The sequence below is a fragment of the Lithobates pipiens genome, unplaced genomic scaffold (genome assembly GCF_037356315.1).
Source record: "Lithobates pipiens isolate NorthernLeopardFrog02 unplaced genomic scaffold, aLitPip1_a1.2 Scaffold_18, whole genome shotgun sequence".
NCBI classification, from domain to species: Eukaryota; Metazoa; Chordata; class Amphibia; order Anura; family Ranidae; genus Lithobates; species Lithobates pipiens.
The window spans coordinates 449,238,572-449,258,926 of record NW_027507758.1 but is presented as its reverse complement, the minus strand read 5'-3'; the positions used below and the strand labels follow the sequence as shown (position 1 = coordinate 449,258,926).

The 20,355-nt window shown below is 44.2% G+C and overlaps 1 protein-coding gene across 8 annotated transcripts in view; it reads right to left on the bottom strand.

Moving 5' to 3' along the window:
* U2SURP (U2 snRNP associated SURP domain containing) overlaps positions 1-20,355 on the bottom strand; it is a 127,920-nt gene that overhangs the window by 69,539 nt on the left and 38,026 nt on the right. For 4 of the 8 annotated variants that reach the window (XM_077488227.1, XM_077488231.1, XM_077488229.1 and 1 more), the window contains exons 4-9: positions 14,561-14,724; positions 11,349-11,416; positions 9,137-9,231; positions 8,782-8,817; positions 8,552-8,634; positions 4,283-4,448 (exon numbers count right to left, since the gene is read on the bottom strand). In XM_077488227.1, the coding sequence (XP_077344353.1) occupies positions 4,283-4,448; positions 8,552-8,634; positions 8,782-8,817; positions 9,137-9,231; positions 11,349-11,416; positions 14,561-14,724 (612 nt within the window). The remainder of the gene's footprint in view (positions 1-4,282; positions 4,449-8,551; positions 8,635-8,781; positions 8,818-9,136; positions 9,232-11,348; positions 11,417-14,560; positions 14,725-20,355) is intronic. The other 4 variants (XM_077488230.1, XM_077488233.1, XM_077488228.1 and 1 more) reach the window with 3 other exon arrangements.

The following is a 20,355-nucleotide window of genomic DNA, read 5'->3' as shown; positions in this document are numbered from 1 at the left end:
AATACATCACGGGACACAGAGCCTTTGATAATTACTTAGTGGGTTAGATAGTACAGACCAAGTTGCAGCCTTGCAGATCTGAGCCATGGAGGCCTGGTGATGCACTGCCCATGAAGCACTATCTGCCCTAGTAGAGTGCGCTTTAACCTGGAAAGGAGGAACTTTCTTCTTTATATCATAAGCCTGAACAATAACCTGTCAAATCCATCTAGAGATAGTGGATTTTGATGCTGCCTGGCCCTTTTTGGTGCCTTCTGGCAGAATAAATAAATAGACAACCAGTCTTTTGTATCTGAGCCGTTGCCTGCAGATAGATTTTTGACTGCTTTTACAACATCTAGAGAGAGTCCTCGCGGACTGCGGATATGGAAAAAAGCACGGTAGGATCACATCTTAATAGAGATGGAATCCTGAAACCACTTGAGGATAAAAAGTCAGGTAAGGACACAACACCACCCTGTCTTTGTGAACAAAATATGGCTCTTTACAAGAGAGCTGCTAATTCTTATACCCTCCTAGCTGGGGATATTGCTACCAGAAAAAACTATTTGTCAAAAGAACTAAAGAAGCATGGTGCAAGGGTTAAAAAGGTTGTTCCTGTAAAACAGACAAGACCAAATTTAAATCCGATGGGCACACGGAAGGCTTAACTGGCAGATTCAAGCACAGTGCCCCCTGAACAAAGGCCCGGATCAGATCGGATGAGAGGCAAGCGGCCTTTGAAAGAATACTGAAAAGGCAGAGATCTCGCCCTTGATAGTGCCAGAGGCCAGCTTAATTTCTATGCCTAATTGTAGAAAATCAAGAATCCTGCTAATGGCATACTTTCTAGGATGACACCCCCTGGATTCACACCAGGAAACATACTTTGCAGATTCTGTAGTAGATGAGCCTGGAGGCCGGCTTCCTAGCATTTACCAGAGTGGATAGGACTGGCCCCGAAAGTCAACGGCTCTTCAGAATGTGGGTCTTAACAGCCAAACCGTCAAATTCAGACTTCGTAAGGCAGGATGGAATATTGGACCCTGTGAGAGTAGATCTTGGCGTAGCGGAAGAACCCAAGGTTCCAAGCTGACCCAAGCCAGAGCCACCAGAATTACCGGCTTCCCTTTCCTTTTGACCCTCCAAAGGAATCGCAGGAGAAGTGGAACTGGAGGGAACACATAGATACGAGAGCACTGATCCAATGGAATCGCTAAGGCATCTGATCCTTTGTGCTAGGGGATCTTTTGCTCTTGACACAAAGCTGTCCAGTTTTCTGTTGAACTTGGAAGCCAACAGGTCCACATCCGGGGTACCCCAATTCTGACATATGGCTTGAAAAATGTTGGGGTGTAGAGACCATTCTCCTGGACACAGCTGCTGATTGATATAGGCCACTGCCGTAGCATTGTCGGCCTGTAACCGGACAGGGCAACCTTTAAGTTCATACCCTGAGGGCTAGACAAATTGTCCAAATCTTCAGAATGTTGAATGGAAGCTTCTTACAGAACCGCTCCCTAGCCTATTAGGCTGGCATCCGTGGTTACGATTTTCCAAGTAACTGGGACAAAGGATTTTGCTTTCAGTAGATTTTTGGTCAGCAACCACCAATTGAGGCTCTGGCATACCCATGGTGATAGGCACATTGGAAGATGCAAGGCTTGAACTCTTGTTCCAGGCTGAGAGAATGCTGCTCTGTAAGGGCCTAGAGCGAAACTGGGTGTAAGGAACAGACTCGAATGAGGCCACCATTTTCCCCCAATAGTCTCTTGCATAGTCGAATGGAAGGATTTTTTCTTGCTATGACTACCCGGACCAAATCCTTTATGGCTTTGGCTTTTGACCCGGGTAAAAATACTGTTTTGGATTGCGTCTATGACTATACCCAAATACTCCAGCCTTTTTTAGGGGCTGTAAGGAGGATTTTTCTTGATTGAGGACCCAGCCTAGGTACTCCAAGTACTCCACTGTGCTGAGCAGATTGCGGACTAATCGTGCTATGGACTGTTCTGAATAGCAAATTGTCCAGCATCTGTCACTGTTATGACCTGAACCCTTAGTTTTGCCAAGGGCGGGGCTAGAATTTTTGTTAACACTCAAGGTGCGGTAGCAAGATCAAAAAGGTAGGGCCACAAATTGGAAGTGGTGCCAATGCAGCACAAACCTTAGAGTGCGTAGGAAATATTGGCACATGTAAATATGCATCTTTGACGTCTATTGATACCAAGAATTCTCCTCCCTGAAGGGTGGAAACCACTGAGCGGATTGACTCCATGCGGAAAGAGCAAATGTTTAGGAACTGATTCAGGCCTTTTAGATCTAGACTAGGTCTGACATCCCCGTTCGGTTTTGGAATCAAAGAGGTTTGAGTAGAACCCCGAGCCTTGCTCTTCTAAGGCTAATTCCATAATTACCCCTTGGGATAACAGACGTTCTAAGGCTAGAAACAAGGGCCTCCTATTTTCTGGATCCTTGGAGACTCCTGACCTTAGGAAACGAGATGGCAGAAGCTACCGGAACTCCAACTTGTAACCCAGAGACACCATGGAGGTTACCCATTTGTCCTGAATGTCTTACTGCCAGGTGCCTGCAAACTGCAGCAGCCTTGCCCCCACTCGGCCAAGCAGGTGCGCCTCTTCATAGAGAGGCTTTGGGGTTCTGCTTACCAGATCTTGGACCCCCTACACTATTTTTGCCCTTGGGCTTGGCCTTGGACCTTACCCCCAGTATTGGACTGGGGAGGCCGTCGCTACTGCCTGGAGGTCGATGCTCCGTGGGCTGGGGAAAGAATGTCTAAACGAGGGACGCTTCTTCTTCTTAACCAGTAACAATGTGGTATTGCTCCCGGTAGTCTTAAGGATAGATTTGTCCAGATCATCCCCAAACAGGCATTCCCCATAAAAAAAATGAACCCAGTCAAATATCATTTGCATGAAGCCTCAACTGCCCAACATTTAAGCCAAAGGGACCTGCACATGTGTACCAGCAGGAGAGTAAGGTGGAATGCTTGCTAAACAGAATCCATAATGGCATCAACCGCAAAACACAAGGCCTTAGGAAGGTCTGCATAAATCCAGACCTCCTCGGTGGGGAGATGGTTAAGCACCGAGGGGGGAGAAAGGAGAGCACCTGAGGACTTTGCAGGACCCCCAAACTGCATGGAATCCACTTTCATCTTATGTGGCAGAGCCTGCAGCAGAGGAGGTGAGCGGCTTCTCAGTCCAGCATCACTGAGCGTATATCCTGGATGGCATGTAAGTATACACCAGGTTTGTCTCTTACTCCCTTCTCTAGTGGTGGAAACCAGGTAAGACATGCAAAGTACTCAAAAAAAGAAGATAATCCATAAGGTCTATACTTAGGCTTGCCTTCACTTACCTTATCCCTGCCACAGAAAAAAAAAACTGAGGTACTCTCCATGTGGGAGGGGTTATATAAGGGAGGAACTCATCTTGTAATTAGGGTTGCCAGTGTCCAATCAATCACCTGATGACTATATAACCCACTACCTAATTATCAAAGGCTCTGTGTCCAGTGATGTATGAATAAGAAATATATATTAGTGTGATTTAAAGATTTGTATATGCTTGAATATATTTAAAAGTTCAGTGTCCCAAGTTCAGCTTTATAGCTGAAGTCTACACAAGCAGCATGTGTGTGACAGCTATGTACCAAATGTGTGGTAATTTGGTACAGCTACTCCCACCAGGAAAACAATAATAGGTCCTTGACCTCCGCTATAGCACAGGATAAATGATACACTTAGCCTGCCAAGTGAACAATAAAGACATAACAGCAGGCCGGGGAGATCTTTCTGTTTACGGCTAACACACGTGCAAGCTGCAAAGCCTTACTGGTGCCTAGTGCTGTTCCTTTCTCTTCCAGTCCAAGTGATGCCATATAGGAGATTATAGCACATGTTAGGATATATATACACACACACACAAGGCATTTACACAGGTTGTATTTATGTTTGTGTTTTTATTCTGCCTGGAGTTTGACTCACCATATTGTAAGAGCAACGATAGGCTGTAATAGCAATAAATGTGCAACTATCACCAAATCATATCACTGTGACAAATTCTGTCACGGACTAATTTCTGTAAAGCAACTATTTGTGGAGCTTACCGACAGAGGTCAGGTCTGTCTTAGTCTGTAGCTCAGGGCATGCTTCAAGGAGAGACATTCTCCATGCCCAGGCACTGTACCCCACAACTCCAGAAGATGTAAACCATGTCCACATCTGAAGTCTGTTAAAGAAAACAGTGGAAAAATCCTCTTCAGAAAAAAGTAATCTTACCATTCAAGTTTTTCAATGCTCTCTCTGCATCACGCCTATTCATAAAGGCAACAAAGCCACAGTTCCTCTCCCGTGCTCTCTCCTCATCTGTCCGTGGCCACATGATTTTAACACTAGCCAATGGCCCAAACTTTCCAAATTCATGACACAACATCTCTTCGTTCATCTAAAAAAATTTAAGAAACATTTTAAAAATCAAAAAATTAAAACATACATCTTTGATTCTTTAGTAATTGTCATAATGAAGACTGAGAATTTTTTTTTTTTTTTTAGCTCTCATGGTTGAGGCTACAACCACGGTCCCAGTATTGTTTACAGCCAGCGATTCCCTACACCGTAAAAGTGATTTGAGCAGTGATTGAGCCATTGGATCTCTTTTACAGGCAGTAGATGGGGCCCAATGCAATGCTTTATGGCAAGGATCAATACCTTTAGAGCACCCTTGGGGCAATAAAGAGACCCTCCTAGTTTAGAAGTGCTGAATATGTACAACCATAGATTACCCAATTTTTTTAATTTTTTTTTTGAAAACCTGTTTGACAGAGATGGGTCTTTTGCCTTCTTACTGAAATAAGGAATAGATTGTGCTGCTGTATTCAAGAAAAATAGCAAATGTAACAGTAGGTACCAGCACTACAGGTAGGAGGTGGGCAGATTTCTCTTCAATTTCCGTAGTTGGGAAAAAACATCTGTCTGACTTTGATAAATCACAGCTCAACATAATTAAACAGAAAGCATAAAGCCCAGGAGTCACGAACATTCCCTAAACATTAAAAATAGAAACACTTTAAATAATTTAGAATTTTAATACCCTTTTAAGTGAACAAGTCACAGTTAAAAGTAATTACATGGCTTAAATACAAATACATAATCGTGTATTCAAGAACCTGCATTAATCCGGCTGCACACACAGCAAATTTCTGTATCGCTAAAATAAACCTGCTAAAATTCGTTCAATGAGTGGCCATTTCACCCAACAACCTTGGACTGCAAAAAAATCAAAGGAGCTAGGCAGAAACCATTCAGTATACAGTTTCTGCATCCAAACAGATGAATGCACTGTTTGGGTATTCTGGCAGCCGGCGATGATGGCCAGCAAAACACAATAGCCATAGTAGGATGTTCACCATCAGTGCTGTTTAATGTGAATGAATCTGTAAAGTAAAGCCAACTTTAGACTTCAAATTCCTGAGACCCTGCAGAAAAATCTGGATCCCAGGCTATGCCTGTTAGTCAGCACTAAGCTCCGCCACCTCCCTGGACTGGTCAAATCCCTGCCATTTATTTATCAAATGTTAGAGCTTCTACTTGCCACTAAGATTCTGACATTACAGATAAAGCTCAGCACATGGATGGGTAGCTCCGTGCCTCCATGGACAGAAGTCAAGACTCTAGATACTATGTGACCAAACAAAACAAATTCCACCAAAAGTCATTTGTGTATTAAGTCCACTTGAATAATCAATTGTGAATATGATAAAAAGTGGTCCCATCCATATAAGTGACTTCCTCCACCAAAATCTGCGAGATTCCTCCCATCACAAAGCCATGCTGCCAGAGGGAGGAGCAGCAGAATGAGCTTAATTCAATATGCCTGGTCTGGTCCACATTCACACACAACAGGTCCCATATAACTGAAATCCTCTTCACTCCACTGGGGGCAATCACTGCACTATGTACTCATAAGACACAGTCACAAGATATAAAGGCATCATAGTGTAGTATTTATTGGTAAAACATCATGGTACAGTGTGCTTACACACTAGTAGAAGACATCCACATCCTCATGAAAGTGGCATAAAATGCCTCTAATACACACTTGCATCAATCGCCGCCTCTAACCCAATAGGCGTGGTGACATCATGCGCTATGCTCCGCCCCCAAAATGTTTCACACAATCGTGTTTCCTCGGGGGCCTCAAAATGCAAAAGAGGAGCATAGAGGTCCCCCAAGGACGATTACAAAAAATGTTTTGTGCAGTGCACAGAGCGTGACGTCATGCCACCACAGCAATATGAGGATGTGGATGTCTAATGTTTTGGCACATTGGGGTTGATTTACTAAAACTGGAGAGTGCAAAATCTGGTGCGGCTGTGCATGGTAGCCAGCTTCTAACAGTTTGTTTAATTAAGCTTTGTCAATAAAACCTGAAAGCTGGTTTCTACGCAGAGCTGCACCAGACTTTGCACTCTACAGTTTAGTAAATCAAGTAAATCAACCCCTCTGTACCATAAGATTTTACCAATAAATACTTCACTATGATGCCTTCATATCTTGTGGCTGCCTGTGTCTTATGAGTACATAGTGCAGAGATTCCCCCCAGTGGAGTGAGAGGATTTCTATTACACAGGGACCTGCTGAAAGTGAAAGTGGACCAGATCAGGGATAATGAATTAAGCTCATACTGGTGCGCCTCCCTCTGGCAGCATGGCTGTGTGATGGGTGTACAGTCTCTAGTCTATGGAAGGAATTGCACAGATTTTGGTGCACATTTTGGAACTATGGTGGAGGAAGTCACATATGTGTATGAAACAAATATTTAGCATATTCACAATATATTATTAAAATGGACTTACTACACAAATTACTTTTGGTGGAATTTACATATTTACGCTTGCTCATGTGATATTTTATCTATAAGTGCTGCAATTTATAAATTCTTATTCTGTATTTGGCGTTTGTATATCAGCCTATATTACACACGGATTTGGAGTTTAACCACTACAGATCCGCGCTATTGCCAAATGACGGCATCAGAGCGGACCTACATTTCCGGGACTACGTCTATTGACGTCGTCCCGGATACGAGCGGCCTGCGCGCCCCCTGAGGGGCGCGCGCGGCGCGCTCTGTGATCGGCGAGTCCGTGAGACTCGCCTGATCACCGATCCGTGCAAGGGGTCGATCCCGACCCCTTATCACGTGATCAGCGGTCAGCCAATGACAGCTGATCATGTGATAGAACGGAGCCGGTAATCGCCTATTATTCCTCCTCGCGCTGACAGCGCGGGGAGAGAAAAAAAAAAGCGGATCACCGGCGGCCGTGATAGGGACATCAGTCCCGATCACGGCCAGCAATACAGCTGACCACCTGCCCCCTGCCAGTGCCCACCTGCCCACCGCCGTGCCATCCTGAATAAAAGTAAGTGCCCCCCATCAGTGCCCATAGTGCCCACAGTGCCACCTACAGTGCCACCCACAATGCCATCCAGCAGTGCCACCAACAGTGCCCACAATCTGCCTCAAAGGTGCTGCGACCCAGTGCCGCCCATCAGTGCCCAGCAGTGCCCAGCAGTGCCACCTATCAGAGCCACCTATCAGTGCCACCTATCAGTGCCCATCAGTCCCATCTATCAGTGGTACCTATCAGTGCCCATCCGTGCCACCCATCCATGCCATCTTATCTGTGCCCATCTTTGCCCATCAGTGCCACCTTATCTGTGCCTATTAGTGCCGCCTTAACTATGCCTATCAGTGCCCACCAATGCAGCCCATCAGTGCCCACCAGTGCAGCCCATCAGTGCCCACCAGTGCAGCCCATCAGTGCCCACCAGTGCAGCCCATCAGTGCCCACCAATGCAGCCCATCAGTGCCCACCAATGCAGCCCATCAGTGCCCACCAATGCAGCCCATCAGTGCCCACCAATGCAGCCCATCAGTGCCCACCAATGCAGCCCATCAGTGCCCACCAATGCAGCCCATCAGTGCCCACCAATGCAGCCCATCAGTGCCCACCAATGCAGCCCATCAGTGCCCACCAATGCAGCCCATCAGTGCCCACCAATGCAGCCCATCAGTGCCGCCTAATCAGCGCACTTCAATGAAGGAGAAAAATGACCCGTTTGCAAAATTTTATAACAAACTATTAAAACATGATTTATTTATTTTTATTTTTTTGCATCTTTTTTTGTTTGTTTAGCAAAAAAATAAAACTCCGAGCTGTAACTAAATACCACCAAAAGAAAGCTCTATTTGTGGGAAAAAAATGATAAAAATTTCATTTGGGTACAGTGTTGTATGCCCGCGCAATTGTCATTCAAAGTGCATCAGCGCTGAAAGCTGAAAATTGGTCTGGGACTGAGGGGGGTTTAAGTGCCCAGTAAGCAAGTGGTTAAGCATTGACTATAGTTTTATAATTTAAGATCCTAGATACTGCCTGAGCCTAAAATCCAGAGACTCTCCAGTGACACAGAATTGATGACTAACTAGCATTTGCAGACACCACAAGCCGTTTACATGTTATGGGTATAAGAGAATTACAGGTTAGGTACCTGAGGGTTGATGTTCCCAAGATAAAGATTAGTTGTACTTGGATCACCCACATCATGTGACCCAGGAGCATAGTCATCAAGAGCTTCATGCAAAGAAAAACAAAAAAAGTTACCATTAAACGAAAATTTTAAAAAAAATTATAATAAAAAAAATAAAAAAATAATAATAATAATAATAATAAAAAAAAGTTTAAAAAAAAGCAAAATTTTAGATATATGAAATAGAATACCACCAGAGGATCGGTTTCTTCTTGACTGTTGATCCGCTAATAAAAAGAGATAGAAAATATTATTACTACTAATACTGGAACTTATAGCACCATCAATTTACACAGTGCTTTTAAAATAGATACTGTATTGTACAGTCACATCAGTAAACAAATATCAAAGCAGACAGAACTAGCCAAGGATTAATTGAAAATGTACGGCTTTCATAACAGAAGCAGTTAAACAAAGTAATTTGTAAATCAAAGACAATTTACAGATCACCACCATCAAAATAGTAGCTGCATAAGTGCAATACCAATAAAACCAGGGAAAAAAAAATAAAAATAAAAAAAAAATAAAAAAAACAGCTTTTCTTACCTGGCCTTCGCTGTCCATCAGCATCTACTTGCGGAGGTTCAAATCTGCTTGTTCTGCCTTTTGTTTTATGTCGTTCATCTCTCTCTTCTTGAATCCTGCAAAGGATTTTATATTATAAGGAAAACGAGAATAAAATGTGTCCTTCAGACCTTATGCTATTACGGTTGGAAACTTCAGGTTTCTGTTCCACAGCACAAAATCTTTTTTTCCTGGAATTACAGTTCTTAACCACTTCCCGACCAGCGCACGACGATGTACGTCGACAGAATGGCACGGGCAGGCATATTGGTGTACAGGTAAGTCCAATATTCAATGCCGCTCCGTCATCGGGAGCGCGCCGCCGGCGGCACGCTCCCGCGCTGGTCGGGACCCCCGTGAGTCCGGTCGCGGGACCCGCGGACTCGATCGCCGCGGGCATCCCCGCGATCGTCTCACAGAGCGGCCGAATGGAGGAAATGCTGTGTAAACAACATTTCTCCATTCTGCCTAGCAACTAGTGACGCTGATCTCTGCTCCATGTGATTGGAGCAGAGATCAGTGTTCACTAAATGAATGCCCAACCCCCCCACAGTTAGTAACACACCCCTAGGAACACTTAACCCCATTCACTGCCAGTGTCATTTACACAGGAATCACTGCATTTATATAGCAGTGATTACTGTATAAATGACAATGGTCCCAAAAACGTGTCAAAAATGTCCGATGGGTCCCCCACAAATGTCGCAGTCACAATAAAAATTGCTGATCGCCGCCATTACTAGTAAAAAAAAAAAAAATTATTAATAAAAAAAATGCTATAAAACTATCCCTATTTTGTAAACGCTATAACTTTTGCGCAAACCAATCAATAATTGCTTATTGCGATTTTTTTTACCAAAAATATGTAGAAGAATACGTATCGGCCTAAACTGAGGGAAAAAAATGTTTTTTTATATATTTTTGGGGGATATTTATTATAACAAAAAGTAAAAAATAATGTGTTTTTTTCAAAATTGTCGCTCTATTTTTGTTTATAGTGCAAAAAATAGAAAACCGCAGGGGTGATCAAATACCACCAAAAAAAAAGCTCTATTTGTGGGAAAAAAAGGACGTCAATTTTGTTTGGGAGCCACGTCGCACGACCGCGCAATTGTCAGTTAAAGCGACGCAGTGCCGAATCGCAAAAAGTGGTCTGGTCTTTGACCAGAAAAATGGTCCGGTCTGTAAGTGGTTAAAGTACAAATTTGTTGTAGAAAAACATATCTGACACAAAAATTTGTGATGTGTGTATCTGGGAATATGTCTTTCTATGCAACACTTCTACAAACTCTGCCTTTGCAGTGGGGCTGTGTCCTCACTGCAAAGGTGGTGGTGGCTAAGGAGCCAGTGACTGGCAGGTGTTTTTTCAATTTAATGCATAGTGAAAAAACACAAACCTTTACAACCCCTTTAAAGTGGAAGTAAACCCATCGATTTAAACAGTTAAAAAAAAAAAAAAAAAAGAGGCATGCCAGGAATGCTAACTGCACATTGGCTGTGCTCTCAGCCAAACTATCAAATGATCCAATGTCTGGTGTCACCATAGCAGTTGAAGATTAAACAGAGGCAAAGATGGCAGCTTCCTTGGCTGAAAACGACAGGGGAGTTTACTTCCACTTTAAGCTCTGGGGGATTTGGGAAAGAAGTTTTTACTTATTGGAACCTCCATTCCTGCAGACTCTTCCACATTGCTAGACCAATTCCAGCAGACTCTCCTCCCATGCAATCTAATATCCTTTCAATGTCATCAAGGCCAATGCAGGGTACATAAGCCCTGCACTGGATGTGAGGACACAGAGGGATAGTCCACCACTAAAGCATGAGAGAGCCTGCCAGGGGAGCAGAGAATTAGGCAAGTAGAACTGCTTTTACTGTCCCCTAGACAGGAAAATCAGTTTGCTGCAAGGGAGAAGTTTTAGTTTTACTGGATTTGGGTTTTAAGTCAATTTTGGGAAAACCTAATTCATGACCTACTGCCTCTATTCTGGCCTAATTGACAATTTATAAAACAGACCATATTATATATTACATTACTGGGAACATGTTTTCAGAGAACAAAGCTAAGACCAGTGCATGCCTGTGTCTCAGGGTAAAATTCCATTCCAGGCTAGAAGATAATGTGCAAGAAAATTTCAGTACATATATATATACACACACACACACACACACACACACACACACACACACCACTTACTGTTTGAGTTCTTCTTTGAAAAGCTCCAAATTACTTTTCTTCTTTTCTTTCTCGCCTTTCTTTAAAGGCTACAAAGAAACAAAGTAACTAAATACACATACCAATAAAATGTCTATTACTTAACCACCCTTCCTATCAGACATAAACATAACCCCCATAATGTAAAAAGAGCACAAGTCATTTTTTTGCAGACTATATCTTGCAAAGGATGATAGGCAATGCCACATTTTCCTTTCCCAATTTTTAAAGGCAAAACACCTTTTTGTATTTGACAGCAGAGACCACCAAACATATTCAGGTGATTGCAGCTACAGGCAACTTCTGCAGTTTCATAAACATTTAGCTTTTAAACAAGACTCACCTGAAATCTAAGCGTAGTTCAAGTGCTGTATCACAGAATACAATGAATAAAACAATGGTGAACATGTGGGTTTGCATATGTCACACTGGCAGCAATTTATAAGAGTCAAAAAGAAGTAGGCAGACAACAAAGCATGTTATTCAGGAGAGCAGCTGCATGCTTTCTATGTGAGTTGCTAAGTAGCAAGATTAATAGTCTAAAATTGTACACCTTTCATAATTTTTTCATAAATGCACTAGGAGATTCAGAAGAAAGGCCGTTTTTAGTTATTTATAGAATTTCCCTGTGGCAGTGGAAAGAGATATCGTTTTTGTGTCAAATCCTAAACATACTGCCTAAAACAGACATATAACCTATAAGAACACTGTGTTGAATGCATTCTGACCCACCCCACTCAATGTAGAGAAAAAATATTTATTTTTTAAATGTGAGGCCAATTCCTCCCAAAACAATTAACCTCTTCAATACCAGGCACTTTTGCCCCTTCCTACCCAGGACAATTTTCAGCGCCGTCATAATTGCGCGGTAATGCTATACTGTACCCAAATGAAATTTTTAGAATGTTCTTCCCACAAATATAGCTTTCTTTTGGTGGTATTTGATCACCTTTGGGGTTTTTATATTTTGCTAAAACTAAAAAAGACCAACATTTGAAAAAAAAAAAAAAAAAAAACGTTTCTTAGTTTGTCCTAAAATTTTATTTTCCCCTTCACCGACAGGCACTGATGAGGTGGCATTGATGGGCAACAATAGGTGGCACTGATATGCAGTACTGATGGGCACCGACAGCAATGATTGGCACTGATAGGTAGCTGTAATGGGCACTGACAGGCGGCACTGATTGGCAATGATATTGCTTTTGATGAAGGCCTAACGACACCAGCATTTTTGGATGATGTTACCGTTGTAATGCTTAAATATTTTCTATGGAGAAGCTGTTGAGTTGCCGGCTTGTACTTTCTATGGATCTTTTGTAAGCTAATTAGCCAGAGCACAGACTACTCTACACACCCAACTATATTATATAGCGGTACAGCTTGAGTCGGTTTTTCTCCCAATTGGCAATGATAGGCAGCACTGATGAGGTACTGACAAGTGTTACTACAGGGCACTGATTTGCACTGGCAGACTATTATTGGGGCACTGAATGGTAGCCGATTGACCCATCAGATGGGGGCTGTGCTGATGATGAAAACAGCACAGACACCCCCCACCGCCCTCCTGCAGCTCTCCCTGACAGCGTGAACCGAAGAATGCTGTTTATCGGCACTTCTTGGTTCACGCATTGATCAGCTGTGATTGGTCACAGCTGATCATGTTGTAAGAAGCCTCTGACAGACTCCAGAGATGCGGCGTGTCAGACTTCGCCACATGCCATCCTGCTGGACATCAAATGACCAAAATAAATAAATAATTTTCGGCTGTTAATCTGCTATAGGCCAGGCAGAAAGTGGTTAAGAGAAAAAAAAAGGTGGGTGGAAATGGTCATACAAAACTATATGCAGAGTACACAGAGTTTGGGGTATTTCTTTTTTGGGGAAGCATGTTGAAAATTGGAACTACACTACAAACCAAAAACTATTTAGTTGATTTTTAATATATAAAGCAAGCTCCCCCATCCCTCCATGGCTCCATGCTTTATTTTGTTAAGAAATTACTTTGAAAAACACCCTCTAGCATTCCTGGCTGTGACCACCTTGAGTAAGGGCAGATGATTCATGTAGCAGTTACTTGCTGGAACCCATCTGCCCTTGGCTGAGGCAGGAGGGTGTGCTTAGCGAAGAAAACCCCTTCTCCCCTCCTGAAGTCTATGACATCATTTTGTAAGTAAATTCAATATACTTTTCCATCTCTTTAATAATGCTAGCAGCATAAGGATTAAAAATAGTCAATGCTCAATGAGAAAGTGAAGTTCTGCTTCAAAATATACCAACCCATTTTTCACTGCAAAAATTGATGAGAATTTTATTGCTTTTTCACAAACAGTTTTGGTACCCCATTAATTTATACATCAGCTACTAAATGGATGCTTACACCGGGGTTTGCACACTAGTGTTGAGGCATTCCAGTACAGACACAACCCTATGCTCAGCCAGCTTAAAGCAGAGTTTTACCCACAAGTGGAACTTCCAATCATTTGTCTCCTTTTTGCACCTTTCAGGGGGGAGCGGTAGTGGGGTGTCCTGCCCCCACTTCCAGGAGTTTGGGGCGCAGTGAATTACGTCAGCAGCTCAGCTCCCTCCTCCCTATGCCGGGCCAGTAGGAGAGCACATCGGTGCCTCGTGCATGTGCAGTAGGGACCCAGTGTGGCGCTGTAATGCTACACTGCTTGGTTCCCTTACCGGCAATGGTGGCAAGACCCGACAGCTGGTGGAATCATCAGCTGCCGTGCCAAAATCGCTGGACTCCAGGACAGGTAAGTTTACTATTATTAATAGTCAGCAGCTGCAGTATGCATCTGCTGGCTTAATTTTTGCAGGGGTGGGAGGACCTCCTTTAATGAAAGTCAACATAAACAAAGCCAGTGTGCTGCTAGAAATAAATATTATATATATATATATATATATATATATATATATATATATATATATATATATATATATATATATATATATATATATACATACATACACACACACACACACACACACACATATACATACACACACACAAACTCTACTAACATTTAATTTACATTATTCATTAAGGTTATCAAAGACAGAAGTTTTTTTTATTTAGAAAGCACTAAAGCATCCCTTCTATAATCACATGTACAAACATTTTAGAAAGTGACATTAAGAGGCGTTTGAAATAATGCAGATAAAAAAAAAAGATGGGCTAATCACTGTACCGAAATGAAGAGAACATCATCATTTGTTCTTACAGGTTTCTTCGGTTCCATGGGTATTACTGGAGGAGGTGGTCGCTCAATAGGTGGCAGCTGTGGTTTTGCTTCAGAGAATCGGGAAGATGGTTTATACAGCTTGCCTTTCTTTTCATCTGTCTCATGCTCATCTGCAACAAAATAATCGCAATACTTTACAAAACAATATATATTGTGAATATTTCATGTTAGTCATCATTTATACATATCTGATACAAAAGAACTTGGTGGAGTTTACATACAATTTTGTAAAACTGCTTCCCACCTGCAAGATTTAGATAATAAGTGTCTTTTCACACAAGCGTTCTGTTTGTCCAGATGAAAACGGACACCCATGTATTCCTAATGGAAAGCAGGGGATCATCCCTTAACATCAGCTGACATCAGCCTTCATTAACATCAGTTTTCTGAAATGGAAGAATGCCCTAATTTTCTTCAGTTTAAAAAATGGAAGCAGACCTAAAATGGATGTCAACGGACAAGCGGTCCATCTTTGCACCTGTTAGGAGCCGGCACCCTTTGGAATCCTGACAACTGAGGACTCTCTTGTACCCTGAGGAAACTAGTTTGCAGACCCACTGGTCAGAAAGCAGGGAGGTCCACCGAGCTGAAAACTCCCGAAGGCAACCTCCCACCCGAGAGTCGGGCGGGGCAAACCTTCATTGTGGTAACAGATTTGCTTGCAGGCTTGTTTGGGCTGTGAAACCAGGGGCGCTTTTGTCCCTCGGCAGGCACCTTGTCAGACTGGGAACGAACCTGCCGACCTGGGTGGACGAAAAATCTGCTTCTGAGCGGAAAAGGAGGGCCCTTGACTACGGCGTGGCTCCTTACCTTTCCTGGACTGTGGGAGCAACGTACTCTTACCCCCATTAACATTCATAATAATGTCATCCAGCGAGGCTCCAAATAGTCTCTCTCCCTCTCCCCAAGTCCTCCAGTGCTTTCTTAGAAGCCTGGTCCGCAGACAAGCATTTCAGCCAAATCAGGCGACATAGCACCACTGCTGATACTGAGGCTTTAGAGAGCAAGGGGGCTATATCTAAGGCCACGTCACAGACATACCTAAGGCCCTGCACCAACTGGTCTGCCAGTTCCATGCAGACTGGGGAAGCCTGTTGCTTCTCCAATTCACGGTGCAACAATTTAGCCCATTCCGTCAGTGTCTGCGATACCAGGGCCATGGCTAACACTGGCTGCAATGCTGCCCCCACCACGATAAACATGGACTGGGCAAACGCCTCGGCCCTTCTGTTGGTAGGGTCCTTGAAAATAGGAATCCCTTCCACCGGAATCGTGGTTGCCTTATTTAACCTGGATTTTGGTGTGTCAACAAGGAGAAGGAGATGTCCATTTCTTCAGGAAACTCTCCTCAAAAAGGGTAATGCACTGCCATGCGTATCAAAATAAGTTAGTTAAGGAAACACCTTAGGCGTGCAGACCCCAAAAGGGACGACATCTCTGTAGATGCCCCCGCCGTATCCTCCATTTTTAGGGTATCCTGCACCGCTATAATAAGTGTACCTACAAGCGCCTTTTCCTGTGCTGACCTGGACATGGAGTCATACTCACTGTCCAAATGGTCCTGGTCCACATCCTCCGATACATCAGAACAGGGGTCACCAGTCACAGTGGGGCCAGAGTCTGAATCAGAGCTTATCCCAGAAGACGGTGGGGGGGGGGGGGGGGGGGGGGGGGAGTGGCGGTTTTTTACCCCCCTTGCGCCTGCACACGACTTCTACCCTGGCAGCAAAGGCCTCCAGGACCGCCGACAGAGCGTCCATAGGCACCGCTGGTGCAGGGGAACCACAATTGCAATCACAGGTAGGTCTGGTGAAGAAGCGCCAGCTTCTGACGCCATACTGACCCACACTCGCCTGTCACCACTTAGGGACCTAAGGCAAGTCACATAAAAGTCCACCCTCCTAGCTGAACAGACTGAGGTGCCCCCCGCATGACCCAGGTACTGTGTTGATGTCCGCTCTCCCCTGTGCAACCCACGAGGTGTCTGTGTGGAAGCATGCTGTTCTAGAAGGAAACAAGCCCAGTGCTAGAGGCAAAACCTCCTGAGGCTACTACAAAATGGCCACCGGCCACCTCAACAAAGAACGTCTGAGAGCGCCAAGAAAATGGCCGCCGAAATGACTAGAAAATGGCTGAAGGCAAGGAAACTAGCTGTGGCTACCACAAAATGGCTGCGCCCCCCCCCCCCCCACATGGCTCATACAGCACAGACAACCCCCATGGCCCAGAAAAAAGGGAATTGGATGAGCGGACCACCAACACCTGGTGCAGCCCCCTGCCAGGACCCAGAACCCCCCCCCCCCCCCGGGAGGACCCCCGGGCCAGGGTACTTGTACCGCACCCCCATGTGCCGAAATAGCGGTCCATAGCATGGGGAGGAGGGAAAGGACCAGGAAAGAAGAAAGGGAGAGTGAGAGACCCCCTAGTCGACCTCCCAGGGAATGCCCAGCTGCTCCATCCTGCCGAGACAGGTGGAACCATACTTACCCCTCCTGCAGGAACTGCTGGACGCATTCCACAGATAGATGAGGCATGTCATGGCCGACCCATCACATAGCTAAGGCCTGCTCACAGTTGATGGCCAGGCTGGGGAGACTACAAGGATCTCTATTATCCAGCCTGTCACCCAGTCTGGCTGTTGATTGAAGATCACAGGAATCAAAAATGCAGAAAAAAGAAGAAAAACAAAAAAATTCCTAGGACCAATGGTCCCATCGGGAGCCAGGTTCTTCTACACTGGGCAGAAAAAAAAAACGGAGCTACTGGATGCAGTGTGAGGGGTTATAGCCAGTAGGACCATCCCCTGGGCGGTACTGTGTAAGTGTTGCTGTTTTTAACACTTTCTGCCTAGTCCTCTCCTAAAGGGGCGATATAACCCTAAATTCAAGAAGAGCTGCTGTGTTCATCAATGAACGATAAAGAAAAAGGTAAAGCTTTCGCATTTACATATATGAATCGGTGTGCAGAGTATGAGGTATGTTCGCTGGCGGTACAGCCAATTGAATACCACAAAAGGGTATCATTTTTGCCATGGCAAGTGTACAACCCCCTCTGGCCACTGTTAGCTTTTTTTTTTTTGCTCAATGAAGGAGCGAGAATTCATTATTGTTCTTACTGCATTGCAGCTTGCTGTGATGCACAGCATAGTGTTTAAATGCAGAATGCTCAATTATTACCCATCGCAAAGAGCTGGTATGAACCAAGCCTCTTGGAAACAATGTATTTTTTTTTTCGTTGGGCCCATGTTAAGCAATGCAGACCAATGCACATGGTGTGAATGGGCCCTTACAATAAACAGTTTAAACTGGTTGTAAAGGCAGAGGAATTGTCATCTTAATACATTAACCACCTTCAGACCGGACCATTTTGCTGGTAAATGACCAGAGGTCTTTTTACAATTTGGCACTGCGCTGCTTTAACTGGTAATTGCGCGGTCATGCAACGTTGTACCCAAACAAAATTTGCGTCCTTTTCTTCCCACAAATAGAGCTTTCTTTTGATGGTATTTGATTGCCTCTGCGATTTTTATTTTTTGCGATATAAACGTAAAAAGACCGCAAATTTTGAAAAAAAATTATATTTTCTACTTTTTGTTATTAGAAAAATCCAATAAACTCAATTTTAGTCATACATTTAGGCCAAAATGTATTCAGCCACATGTCTTTGGTAAAAAAAAAGTCAATAATTGTATATTTATTGGTTTGCGCAAAAGTTGTCACATCTACAAACTAAGGTACGTTTTCTGGAATTTACGCAGCTTTTAGTTTACGACTGCCTATCTCATTTCTTGAGGTGCTAAAATGGCAGGGCAGTACAAAACCCCCCCAAATGACCCCATTTTGGAAAGTAGACACCCTGAGGAAATTGATAAGTGGCATGTTGAGCCCATTGAATATTTTATTTTTTTGCCTCAAGCGATTGAATAATGACAAAAAAAATTTTTTTTTTTTTTTTTTTTACACAAAGTTGTCACTAAATGATATATTGCTCACACATGCTATGGGCATATGTGAAATGACACCCCAAAATAAATTCTGCTGCTTCTCCTGAGTATGGGGATACCACATATGTGGGACTTTTTGGGAGCCTAGCCGCGTACGGGGCCCCGAAAACCAAGCACCGCCTTCAGGCTTTCTAAGGGCGTAAATTTTTGATTTCACGCCTCACTACCTATTACAGTTTTGAAGGCCATAAAATGCCAAGATGGCACAAAACCCCCACAAATGACCCCATTTTAGAAAGTAGACACCCCAAGCTATTTGCTGAGAGGCATTTTGAGTCCATGGAATATTTTATATTTTGCCACAAGTTGCGGGAAAATTACAAACTTTTTTTTTTTTTTTTTTTTCACAAAGTTGTCACTAAATGATATATTGCTCACGCATGCCATGGGCATATGTGAAATGACACCCCAAAATAAATTCTGCTGCTTCTCCTGAGTACGGGGATACCACATATGTGGGACTTTTTGGGAGCCTAGCCGCGTACGGGGCCCCGAAAACCAAGCACCGCCTTCAGGCTTTCTAAGGGCGTTACAGTTTTGAAGGCCATAAAATGCCAAGATGGCACAAACCCCCCCCCAAATGACCCCATTTTGGAAAGTAGACACCCCTAAATTTAGGGGTACACTAGTGAGACTAGGTAATAAATGGCGGGTGCCCTGAAACTATAAAAAAAATAACTAACCAATCAGCGTCACCTGTAACAGTTATATGGTGATCACTGGTGAAAGGGTTAACTAGGGGGCAATCAGGGGGCTTTATGCAGTAGTATATGGGGGTCCCTGGCGCTATAAAAAGCTGCGGCGAACCTAAATACCTACCTGCCTAACTAGCGTCACCTGTGACACTAATACAGCGATCAGAAAAACGATCGCTTATTAGTCTGGGTTCACACTGGAGCGATGCGGGAACGCCACGAATGCGCGGCGGGTTCCCGCATCGCATGCCTCCCGGCGGCAGTTCACACTGCCCTATGCGAACTGCTGGGAGTGTCAGTGAAATGTTAATGACACCCCCAGATCAGTTCGCATATCGCAGTGCGATCTGCAAACTCGGATCGCATGGTGTGAACACCCATGCGATCCGATTCTGCTGCGGACCAAAAAAAGGGTCCGTGCGAGTTTGCGGCGGGTGCGGCGGGTGCGACACGAATTCAGCCATACTATCTGTATGGCTGAACTCGAATCGCACAGAGATCGGATGTGATTTGCACTGCAGTGCGAATCACATCCGTTCTCATAAACCGCTGCAATGTGAACCCAGCCTTAGTGACACTGGCGACGGGGGTGATCACGGGGTTAAACCTTTATTGGGGGGGTTAGGGGGGTACCTTAGAACTAAAGGGGGCTAACCCTAACTGCCCTAACAGTTATTACAGTCACAAATGACACCCGCCGGGTGATCAGGGGGTTAAACCTTTATTAGGTAATAAATGGCGGGTGCCCTGAAACTATAAAAAAATAACTAACCAACCAGCGTCACCTGTAACAGTTATATGGTGATCACTGGTGAAAGGGTTAACTAGGGGGCAATCAGGGGGCTTTATGCGGTAGTATATGGGGGTCCCTGGCGCTATAAAAAGCTGCGGCGAACCTAAATACCTACCTGCCTAACTAGCGTCACCTGTGACACTAATACAGCGATCAGAAAAACGATCGCTTATTAGGCTGGGTTCACACTGGAGCGATGCGGGAACGCCACGAATGCGCGGCGGGTTCCCGCATCGCATGCCTCCCGGCG